This window comes from Bos indicus, chromosome 19 (assembly GCF_029378745.1).
Source record: "Bos indicus isolate NIAB-ARS_2022 breed Sahiwal x Tharparkar chromosome 19, NIAB-ARS_B.indTharparkar_mat_pri_1.0, whole genome shotgun sequence".
Classification (NCBI taxonomy): domain Eukaryota; kingdom Metazoa; phylum Chordata; class Mammalia; order Artiodactyla; family Bovidae; genus Bos; species Bos indicus.
This window is the reverse complement of record NC_091778.1, coordinates 40,071,730-40,083,782: the sequence shown is the minus strand read 5'-3', so window position 1 is coordinate 40,083,782 and position 12,053 is coordinate 40,071,730. Positions and strand designations below refer to the sequence as shown.

Sequence of the window (12,053 nt, the reverse complement as noted above, 5' to 3'; positions counted from 1 at the left end):
TTTCTCAATTATTTTGGGTTTATTTTTTGAAGGTCTTTTCCTTCTCTTGTGTTTCCTTCTTAAAGTTCCTTTAGCATTTGTTGTAAACCTGGTTTGGTGGTGCTGAATTTTCTTAACTTTTGCTTTTCTGGAAAGCTTTTGATTTGTCCATCAAATCTGAAGGAGAGACTTTCTGGGTATTCTTGGTTGTAGGTTCTTCCCTTTCACCACTTTAAATATATCATGCTGTTTGCTTCTGTCTTGTGGAGTTTCTATTGAGAAATCAGCTGATAGCCTGATGGGAGTTCCCTTATATGTTATTTGTTGTTTTTCTCTTGTTGCTTTTAATATTTTATCTTTGTCTTTAATTTTTGTCAGTTTGATTACTATGTGTCTCAGTGTGCTCCTCCTTGGGTTTATCCTTCCTGGGACTCTCTGTGCTGCCTGGACTTGGTTAACTGTTTCCTTTCCCATGTTAGGGAAATTTTCAGCTATTACTTCAGATATTTTCTCAGGTCCTTTTTCTCTCCCTCCTCCTTCTGGGACCCCTATAATGTGAATGTTGGTGCATTCAGTGTTGTCCCAGAGGTCTCTTAGGCTGTCTTCATTTCTTTGCATCCTTTTTTCTATATTCTGTTACGTAGCAGTGGTTTCCACCATTCTGTGCTCCAGGTCATTTATCTCTTCTTTTGCCTCAGTTATTCTGCTCTTGATTCCTTCTAGTATATTATGCATCTGTTTTTTAGTTCTTGTAGGTCTTTGGTAAACATTTCTTGTATCTTCATTGTTTTCACGAGATCTTGGCTCATCTTCATTATCATTATTCTGAGTTCTTTTTCTGGAAGGTTGCCTATCTCCACTTCATTTAGTTGTTTTTCTGGGGTTTTATCCTGTCCCTTTATCTGTGATATACCTTTCTGCTTTTTCATCGAGATTAACTTTCTGTTTGGTTATGGTTTTTGTCTTAGCTGCTGTGGGACTGTGCTTCTTGCTTCTTCGATCTGCCCTCTGATGGAGGAGGCTAAGAGGCTTGTGTAAGCTTCCTGATGGGAGGGACTGGCAGTGAGAAAAACTGGGTCTTGCTCTGGTGGGCAGGGCCTTGCTCAGTAAAGCTTTAATCCAATTATCTGATGATGGGTGTGGTTGCACTCCCTCCCTGGTAGTTGTTTGCCCTATGGTAGGGTTAATGGCAAACTCCAAGAGGGTTTACTATGCCAAGGGAGGGGCCTTCCTGGCCTGATGCTGCCAGTGCCTCTGTCCCTGTGGTGAGCCCCTGTCAACCCATAACCTCCACAGGAGACCTTCCAACATTAGCAGGTAGTTGTGACTCAGCCTCCTGTGGGGTTACTGCTCCTTTCCTCTGGGTCTTGGTGCGTGCAAGATTTGGTTTGTGCCCTCCAAGACTGGAGTCTCTGTTTTCCCCTAGTCCTGTGGAAGTCCTGTAATCAAATCCCACTGACCTTCAAGGCCAGATTTCCTGGGGATTCCCAGTCCCTTGTCCAGTACCCAGGCTGGGAAGCCTTACTTGGGGTTTAGAACCTTCACCATAGTGCAAGAACTTCTTTGGTATTATTGTTCTCCAGTTTGTGGGTCACCCACAACTAGGTACAACTAGAGAGAAGCCCACCCACCACACCAAAATATCCTGTGTGCAGCAACTAAGGCCCAATGCAGCCAGATAGATAAATAAACTTAGATCTTACTATCTGTGTCATTTTATTTAGTGCTACTCCTAATTTGAATTTTTCTGTGTATTGTTTTCCTTACAGTCTACTTACTTTTTCAAACATCTTATTTACTGTTTAGTAGAATTCATAATTTATTTAATTTCTTTGACAGTGCAGTCAGACATGTCACATTTTTCCTTCGAGAAATCCTTTTTTAAAAATATTTATTTACTGGCTGTGCTGGGTCTTCATTGCTGTGCAGGCTTTCCTCTAGTCGTGGTCCGCATGGGCTGCTCTCTAGCTGTGGTGTGCAGGCATTGCCATGGCTTATCGTTGCAGAGCACAGGCTCTAAGGCACCTGGGCTTCGGTAGCTGCAGCATGTGGGCTCAGTAGTTGCGGCTCCTGCGCTCTAGAGCACAGGCTCCGTAGCTGTGGCACAGGGGGCTTGTTGCTCCATGGCACATGGAATATTCTCAAATCAGGGGCCAAACCCTGTCTCCTGCATTGGCAGGCGAATTCTTTTACCACTGAGCCACCAAGGAAGCCCCAAGAAATCCTTTTTCAGAAGTATATGTTTTCCTGGCAGGCCAATGGTTAAGATTCCACACTTCTACTGCTGGGGGCATGAGTTTGATCCCTGATGAGGAACTAAGATCCCACATGCTATTCAGGGGAAAAAAAAAAAAAATGAAGAAGCAACAGAACCGAACGTGAAACAACAGACTGGTTCAAAATTGGGAAAGGAGTACGTCAAGGCTGTATATTGTCACCCTGCTTATTTAACTTATACACAGAGTACCTCATGCAAAATGCCAGGCTAGATGAAGCACAAGCTGAAATCAAAATTGCCAGGAGAAATATCAATAACCTCAGGTATGGAGATGACACCACCCTAATGGCAGAAATTGAAAAGGAACTAAAGAGCCTCTTGATGAAGGTGAAAGAGGAGAATGAGAAAACTGGCTTAAAACTGAACATTCGGAACACGAAGATCATGGCATCCGATCCCATCACTTCATGGCAAATAGATGGGGAAACAGTGGAAACAGTGACAGACTTTATTTTCTTGGGCTCCAGAATCACTGCGGACAGTGACTGAAGCCATGAAATTAAAAGATGCTTGCTCCTTGGAAAAAAAGCTATGACAAACCTAGACAGTGTATTAAAAAGCAGAGACATCACTTTGCCAACAAAGGTCTGTATAGAGTTGTACCGTGAAGAAGGCTGAGCACCAAAGAATTGTTGCTTTTGAACTGTGGTGCTAGAGAAGACTCTTTTGAGAGTCCCTTGGCCAGCAAGGAGATCAAATCAGACAATCCTAAAGGAAATCAACCCTGAATATTCACTGGAAGGACTGATACTGAAGCTCCAATACTTTGGCCACCTGATGGGAAGAGCCAACTCACTGAAAAAGACCCTGATGCTGGGAAAGATTGAGGGCAGGAGGAGAAGGGGGCAACAGAAGATGAAATGAATAGACGGCATTATCAACTCAATGGACATGAGTTTGAGCAAACTCTGGGAGATAGTGAAGGACAGGGAAGCCTGGTGTGCTGCAGTCCATTGGGTCACAGAGAGTCGGACGTGACTGAGGGGCAAGATACAGAATCTTGTCAGCGGTTCTATTTCTATTTTATGAAAGATTCTTTATTTTATAACTAATATTCTGCTGCACCACTAAATCTTATTTTGTTTTAAAGTTTATTACTTTTATGTTTACAGAAAGAATGAGATCTCTTTAAATAAGTAGGTCAAATGCTGACAGTTTTATGTGTTGTATATGAAAGTGCTACCTTGCATTTTCTTTGTTATCAGTGCCTAGCTTATTGCCTAGCGCTAAGTAGAAAATAAATATTTGAAAAAGTGAATGAATGAATGATAGAAATGGTTGTTACGTGAAATAGTCCGGTAGGTTCATTCAGTGATAGTTCATATTTCATATTCTTTTTTTAAGGCTACTGATGCCCGGAGAGCTTTTCCTTGCTGGGATGAACCTGCCATCAAAGCAACTTTTGATATTTCATTGGTTGTTCCTAAAGACAGAGTAGCTTTATCAAACATGGTATGTATGTGTTAATGAGTATTCTTATATTTTGAATAAGCATTTAGCATACTTTGTTTGCTGATTAGATGGGATAGCATGGAACTACCTAGTCACCCAGCACAGTACTTGACACATAATGGGAGCACAAATGTTAGTGTTCTTAGTTTCTTATAAGCCCTCTTTTTTTTTATTGCCTCATTGCGGAGTTTTCCCGCACCCTGGAAGAAATTTCTTGTAAGCTATGTTAACAAGATTACCTGCTTTCTTTAATTTGGAAATCTAAGTAAGAAATGAACTTAATAACTATTACTTGAGAGAAAAAAAATCTGATACTGTTACTAAATGCCGAAAGTTACAGCCACATAATGAAGTATATTTAGGTTTTAACTGATTGTGTTCTTGGATGTGCTCCCTTCACTGATGTCATTGAATGTCATTCATAGTAGAATAAGCATTTACTACTTGAAATGTGTTGTCTAAGACTGCCTTATTTAAGACATAGAGTAGCCGGTAGACTATAATAGGAGTCTAGGGAACTTGGAAACACCTACTGGACCTGAAATAACTGGCTTTTGCTTCCTTTATTAGTGGAGAGAATTCCGTAGATTCTCTTCTTAAAGATGCTTTTCTCAAATGTTCTTAGAGAGGAAGCTAATAAATTACACTGAAATGTTCATTTGCAGTTTAATGCAAATGAATTTATCAGATCAGTTCTTGAATAAGTCTTGCTTGGAAGAAAAAATAGCAAGAACTTGAGGAAACTGAGAGCCTGAATAGGAAAAAGAGGGAAATTAGGGAACTCTCAAAGTAAATGAGATTTGTCACAAATTTGCTTAGAGCCAACCTTCATATAGAATATGCTCTAAATCTAGAAATCTGTGCCCTTTTGAAATGTCCAGTTTCACAACTACATTTTATTTTCATTAATATTTGTTGTCTTCTATCCTTCGTTCACTTGAAAAGTATTAAAGTCTTAAAACATCCCAATACCTGTTATGTTAATAGGTATTCAAGAAAAGGTGCTTCTTTTACCTTACAAATCCTTGGTAGTTTTAACACTTCAGCTCCAACTTCTTATTGTGTATGCTTCATCAGTTCACTTTCTTTATTAATAGGAAAAGCCTTGAGAGTGTAATAGTACTGGGTAAATTAGGATAGAGAAGTAAGCAGTGCTGGAAAGGGGGAAGAAAAGGTTACAAAGCCTACAGTTTGGGGGTAGTGTTTGCTTTAAGGTATTTAATGTAAATCTGTTAAATTTTCCTTTTTTTTTTTTAAAGAATGTAATTGATCGGAAACCATACCCTGATGATGAAAATGTAGTGGAAGTGAAGTTTGCTCGCACACCTGTCATGTCTACATATCTGGTGGCATTTGTTGTGGGTGAATATGACTTTGTAGAAACAAGGTCAAAAGATGGTGTGTGTGTCCGTGTTTACACCCCTGTTGGCAAAGCAGAGCAAGGAAAATTTGCGTTAGAGGTAAATGTACTTGAAGAGGATTGTTCCAACAGTCCATAACTCCAGGTTGGGGAATTTACATTTCTGATCAATTATTAGTACAGTTATTTATAATCTAATCTGAAATATCTTGTGCTACTTTGGTTTTACTTTTAATAGAATCTTGGAACTAGCAACTTTGATGTTAACATTTTGAAAGATAATGATTAAGAGAATATTAGAATGGAATTTATTAACCTAGAGAGTGGGGGGGGGGACATATATAATTGTACTTTTCATACTGAGTTATAAATGGATTAAAGTTTGGCTGACATATACAAAGCTTAGGGCTAAAGCAGTCTCTGGAGGTGGGGTCCCCCAGGGTTGGTTTCTTATAACTTGAGATATTTGGCTTGCAACTGGATTCCTTTGTGGATTTCTGTAGGAATGGCAATAGGATTTATCAGATGGTTCTTTTCTTTATACTTTTATAGGTTGCTGCTAAAACTCTGCCTTTTTATAAGGACTACTTCAATGTTCCTTATCCTCTACCTAAAATTGATCTCATTGCTATTGCAGACTTTGCAGCTGGTAAAGTAAATTTCACTTTATTGATAAATTGTAATAACTTTTATTTTGAATTTTATGATTTTCAAGAAGAAGTATGTATAAATATCAATAAATGTTTGTATTTTATTTTATGAAGGTGCCATGGAGAACTGGGGCCTTGTTACTTATAGGTATGTTAATGATGTATTACCCTACCTTGTCTTTTAAATCACTGATTTCATGAGTGCTTCACTCCTAATTACAGTTCAGTAGCTTCTGCTTTATGATCTGCCATAAATTTTCCTACCTTCCCCCATTTCCTTGAACATTTCAAGAATGCAGATGAACACCCTCTGGTGCTACTATCTGAGAGTGTAAGATTTTAAAGTGAGCATCTGGCATTAGTAGCATTTCTAAATGTATTTTTGGCTGAGTTTCTCATTTCAGTGCCTTCTCTTCCTCCTGGTAGTTACATAGTTACATATCCAGCTTGAAGAACTTCCCCTGATTTAATGTCTTCTAGTCAAGTTCTCTGGAAAAGGCAATGGCACCCAACTCCAGTACTCTTGCCTGGCAAATCCCATGGACGGAGGAGCCTGGTAGGCTGCAGTCCGTGGGGTCGCTAGGAGTCGGACACGACTGAGCGACTTCACTTTCACTTTTCACTTTCATGCATTGGAGAAGGAAATGGCAACCCACTCCAGTGTTCTTGCCTGGAGAATCCCAGGGACGGGGGAGCCTGGTGGGCTGCTGTCTGTGGGGTCACACACAGTCGGACATGACTGAAGCGGCTTAGCAGCAGCAGCAGTCAAGTTCTCTGAGAAGGCTATGGCACCCCACTCTAGTACTCTTGCCTGGAAAATCCCATGGATGGAGGAGCCTGGTAGGCTGCAGTCCATGGGGTCACGAAGAGTGGGACATGGCTGAGCGACTTCACTTTCACTTTTCACTTTCATGCATTGGAGAAGGAAATGGCAACCCACTCCAGTGTTCTTGCCTGGAGAATCCCAGGGACGGGGGAGCCTGATGGGCTGCCGTCTATGGGGTCACACAGAGTCGGACACAACTGAAGTGACTTCGAAGCAGCCAAGTTCTTACATGTCTGTCACCACAATACAAACATGTGGGTTGTATAATTTTAAAAGCAGTGTCTGTAAACAAGTTTTGGCCTTCTACTTTCAATTGCCTTCTTCGATGAGCTAAGTTTTGGACACTGTGTTCAGTGTTCTTTTTGGGACTGTGGAATGCATCTTCCCCCAGCTTGCCACTTCTCTGCTTTTAATGGAAGAACTGTCTTCTCTTTCTGTCTAGCACAGTAATGCCTAATTCCTTTAGATAGTTTTCCTAAAATTTCAGGCAGCTATCCTAGAAACAAACTGATAATTAAACTTGTGTCACATCTTTGATATTCTTTTGTATGAATTCAATTGGAGTAGTCTTTAATCTTCGCAGAGCTTTTTCTATCCTGTGTACTCTGAGGAAATGTTTTCTTGACATCTTTAAAGCCTAACTTGACCATCTTATTTACTTTTTGAATCTCCCTCCCCCACTTCTGCATGCCTGCTTTTATTGAAATACTTTTATTTAAAAAAAAAAATTTTTTTTTTTTTTTAAACACAGGGAGACTGCATTGCTTATTGATCCAAAAAACTCCTGTTCTTCATCACGCCAGTGGGTTGCTCTGGTTGTGGGACATGAACTCGCCCATCAATGGTTTGGAAATCTTGTTACTATGGTATTTAATATTTTTAAGTGCTCAAATATATTTTTTTCCTGCTACACCTTATGTTGGCTAAATAGTATTTCAGGTTTGGCTGGCAATTTGTACCAAAAAAGTTTTTTTGATAGAAAAACTTTATTTTGAAAAGGTTTTATCAGGATATCCATGTTAATTAAGAACATACAGGTAATCTTTATTCAACAGAAAATACTACCTAAACTGTTCTAAATACTGCCTGTAAATGGGGCAAGTCAGGATATTAATTTGGGTGAAAGGAAGAGATTCCACTTAGATAGACAATTTCCATGCAGTGAGATTCAGGCTAACTGAAGTTTCTTGTGTCATATGTCACTTGCTGTAAAGTAACCTGATGAATAGCAAACTATCTTTAATAAGGTTGAAATGTTTTTAAGGGTCATTTTCTTCATTGCCTAAAGTTTTAAGCTGATATTTGATAGAAATGAAGGCAAAGAAACTACAGAATAACTGAAGAATATTAAAATGTCCAGCTCTCCTATTGAAGTCCTTGTTTATTGTAATGTTTGTAGTGAATGATCTCTATCCTCTAGTCTTGACCTTTCCCTTTTACTCTAAATGAGTACTATCTATAGCAACCAACTGTGTTAGAGCTTGGAAGCACAGCTTTTAATAAGTGAACTAGAAGTACCTCTGCAAAGAAAGAACTGGAGATTGTGGAGCCAGCCAAATTCCCTGATGGCATTTTAGGCTGCCAAAGAGCAGAGCCCAACTTGGATGTTAGTTGAGACCACATGTCACAGAAATAAGCAAGAAAGAAAAACATTTAGCAACTCTTAAATGTCTGAGTTTGAGCAAACTCCAGGAGATTGTGCAGGACAGGGAAGCCTGGCGTGCTGCTGTTCATGGGGTCACAAAGAGTTGGACATGTCTTAGCAACCGAAACAGCAATGTGTCTGAAAGAGTTCCTAAGGAAAGTCAGCCCTTGAAAGTAAATCCTTTCTTTTTTGCTTTGGTTGTTTAAAATTTTGCTTAGGGGTTAAAAGAAAAAAGAAGAAAAGGTTGTTTGAAATATACTTTTACATGAAATTAAGTATGCTAGTTCCTGTGTTCAAATATGTCAGAAATGTTCCTTTCTCCTAACGCAGCAAATTTGTTGCTACCAAACAATTTTTTTTTTTGCTGTGTGAGCAGATTTTATTTTTTATGATTTTATTTTTAAACTTCCAGTATTAAATTTTAGTAGGGGAAATGTGTGCATTCTCATGTTGCTTTTAAACATCTTTCTGTTGTATTCGAGTAACTTCTAGTTATTGGATGTCAGTTTTTTCATTAGCTGAAATACAGGGGTTTAGAGAGAGTTGGAAAATTACTAGCTTTGTACCAGCTTATCCCAATGGAGTCTGTTAGTTAAATAAGTACGCAAAGCATGTGGACAGATAGCCATTTATCACTTTATTGAAAACATTTGATCTTTTCAGAATTTTTAAATACCCTTTTGTTTTTCACCATTACATTTGTCCTTTATCTTGAATTCATATAGTATTGCTTTTTTAATAAGAGATTTAATCAACTGTAATGAAAATTAGATTGAAATCTCTTTCTAGCAAGTTTGTTTCTATTTTAAAAAGTTGATTTTGTCTGTGACCCATTATATTCTTTGTCCACTCCACTATTCTTATTATTGACAAATGAGAATTTTATATTCTATAAATGTTTAAATACCAGTTGTATTTAAACTTACTGCTATGACATTTTGTTAATTTCATGCAATTCTTGTATAAGTAATACTGCTTTTCTGTTTATCTAGAAAGTTTAATTTGTCACTCAGCAATGATTTTTTCCCCTGTCATTATGGAGATAGTTCCCAGTTTTCTTTGTTTGGTCCTAATAACTTTCTGATTTCTTAAAGAGAGTTGTTTATTAAACTGAATTTTATATGACAGTGTAGCTCTTACACACATTTATGCACTCCCTTCCCATTTTCCATCTTGAGGGTGTTTTTCATCCCCCTTCCTCCTCCTCTTCTACCTTTAGTACCAAAAAGTTACTTAGCAGTGGTGATAATGCGAGTGTCACCAGTTGGCTGTTCTTGGCAATTCTTTTGTTTATAGATGTGAGTTATTTACTAAATGTTTTGAATTGAATTTTAGCTCATCAAGAGTTTTAGAGTATAATGGAAGGGACATAAGAGTTTTTTATATTAGTGGAGTGACAAGCATCTTCTTTTCTTTACATATTTCCATCTTCTGTTTTTAGGAATGGTGGACTCATCTTTGGTTAAATGAAGGCTTTGCATCATGGATTGAGTATCTGTGTGTAGACCACTGCTTCCCAGAGTATGATATCTGGACTCAGTTTGTTTCTGCTGATTATACACGAGCTCAGGAGCTTGACGCCTTAGATAACAGCCATCCCATTGAAGTGAGACGTAATTTTCAGTCATTGGCCTTTGCTTTCACTTTCAATGAAATATGTAGTTTTTAAAATTTTCTTTGAAAAGAAAATTGCATGAGTGATGTCACTTTTATAGTTTATATTTCCATCTTGAAACTGCAGGCAGATTCTTTATTGAGTGAGCTACAAAGGAGATCCCCTTGAAATTCTACAAAGTTCTAGTTCTATTTCATTTTAAAATCTGTATCTTTGTAGAAACAAGTTTTCTGTATCCATAAACATTCACTGAATAGATTTTTACTGAATTGTAATGGGGGAACCATACCTGTTGGGTAATATTAGGATTCTGTTGTTTCAAAGAAAATTCTAAACATACTCTTTTGTTGTTGTCATTGCTTTATATATATTTTAATTCTTTTTACTTAATCTGTCCTATTTTGGCTAGTTTATATGTATAAATTTTGCCTCCAAAGAGCTAGACTTACAGTCTACTTTGACATATTTAACCTGGGTCCTATGTAACTGTTAGCCATTACAATAAGTGCAAGAAGTCCAATGTTTTTCATCTCTCCCTTCCTTACCTTCACCTCCCTATCTCCAAAGAGATCCACAGTGACTTGCCTTCCAGCAAAGCAGTGTCAAGACTGGAACCCAGGCCCTAAAGAGATGATGGGGATTGTGTTATGTATTCTGTTTTATTAGTATTAGTTATTACACCCTTTTAAACAATTACACAGTATGAGTCACCTAAAGGCAAAAAGTATCTTATTGAGTTAGAAGAGTTTTCCTAGAAAGCTCTTTATGTAATTCATTATTACAGTTTGTCTGCTTCCTGTTATAACCTTGAATCATACTGTCTGCCAGGTCAGTGTGGGCCATCCTTCTGAAGTTGATGAGATATTTGATGCAATATCATACAGCAAAGGTGCATCTGTCATCCGAATGCTACATGACTACATTGGAGATAAGGTAAGAAAAAAAAAAAAAAAATTAATTCTTTTATGGTGATCCCACAGAGTTTTACATGAAAAAGAAAAGTTTGATTTTATTTAGGTTAAGTTCCTAAGTAATTTTTCTAGAATCTATAAGAATATTACTCTGGCTTATCTTTATTTCTTTTTATGTTGACTGTTTTGGTCTCTTAAATGAATGATCTTGCAAATATATTTTGGGGGTTGGTGGAAGTCTGGTATAAAACTTAAAAGCAAAAGTAGAAGGCAAAGCGTATACATTCTTAAACGAAAGACAATAGACATTACTGTGTTTTAGTAAATCTAATACTCAATTAATTTTGAGTAAATTAGTTCTTGAGTACTCTGTAGTCAAAATATACTATAATTCTGAGTTCTCACTCTCCTGGATTTTAAAAATTGTGTTTTCTCAGGACTTTAAGAAAGGAATGAACATGTATTTAACCAAGTTCCAACAAAAGAATGCTGCCACAGGTAATTTTTAATAACTTGAGGTAGAAATGGAGAGAATGTCGGCACATTATCCAGAGTACGATATTTTATTTTTTTCTAAATACTCGATTTTCCATGTGATGGATAGGAAATAAAGTCGACATTTTTGAAGATATATTACATCATAGATCAGTATGAATCAGGACCTATTATCCTTTTGGTCAACCTTCAGTAGTCTGCTTTCCACAGCTCAATGTTTTGCTGAAGAGTCTGAAAAGTTCTGTTTACTTTACCATAGCTTGTTCTTTTTTGGTGATTTGTGGGTTTTGTTGCCCTTAATTGACCATTGGACATTAAAATAGCTGCAGATTAACCATTTGTAGGAGTTGAACTTGTGGAACTGCAGATTTTCATTGAAGGAAATTCTTAAAATTTTATGATAGTCTATGATTTATTAGATATTAGAGTCAAAAGGAAGAATAAAGGTGTACTAGTTGATTGATTCGGAGAAGGCAATGGCACCCCACTCCAGTACTCTTGCCTGGAAAATCCCATGGATGGAGGAGCCTGGTAGGCTGCAGTCCATGGGGTCACTAAGAGTCGGAAACGACTGAGTGACTTCACTTTCACTTTTCACTTTCATGCATTGGAGAAGGAAGTGGCAACCCACTCCAGTATTCTTGCCTGGAGAATCCCAGGGATGGGGAAGCCTGGTGGGCTGCCGTCTGTGGGGTCTCACAGAATCGGACACGACTGAAGTGACTTAGCAGCAGCAGCAGCAGTTGATTGATTATGAAACTGAGTTCCTTAATGAACAAAAATAGTTTAAAAAGCAAGAAGATTTGTGTAACGTCATTAATGTTTAATAGAATCCCCAATCA

The 12,053-nt window shown here is 37.9% G+C and overlaps 1 protein-coding gene across 2 annotated transcripts in view; it reads left to right on the top strand.

Annotated features, from left to right (window-relative positions):
• NPEPPS (aminopeptidase puromycin sensitive) overlaps positions 1-12,053 on the top strand; it is a 104,137-nt gene that overhangs the window by 69,147 nt on the left and 22,937 nt on the right. For both annotated transcript variants that reach the window (XM_019981599.2, XM_070773352.1), the window contains exons 5-12: positions 3,602-3,709; positions 4,969-5,169; positions 5,622-5,718; positions 5,834-5,867; positions 7,297-7,411; positions 9,632-9,796; positions 10,634-10,738; positions 11,154-11,214. In XM_019981599.2, coding sequence (XP_019837158.1) covers positions 3,602-3,709; positions 4,969-5,169; positions 5,622-5,718; positions 5,834-5,867; positions 7,297-7,411; positions 9,632-9,796; positions 10,634-10,738; positions 11,154-11,214 — 886 coding nt within the window. The remainder of the gene's footprint in view (positions 1-3,601; positions 3,710-4,968; positions 5,170-5,621; positions 5,719-5,833; positions 5,868-7,296; positions 7,412-9,631; positions 9,797-10,633; positions 10,739-11,153; positions 11,215-12,053) is intronic.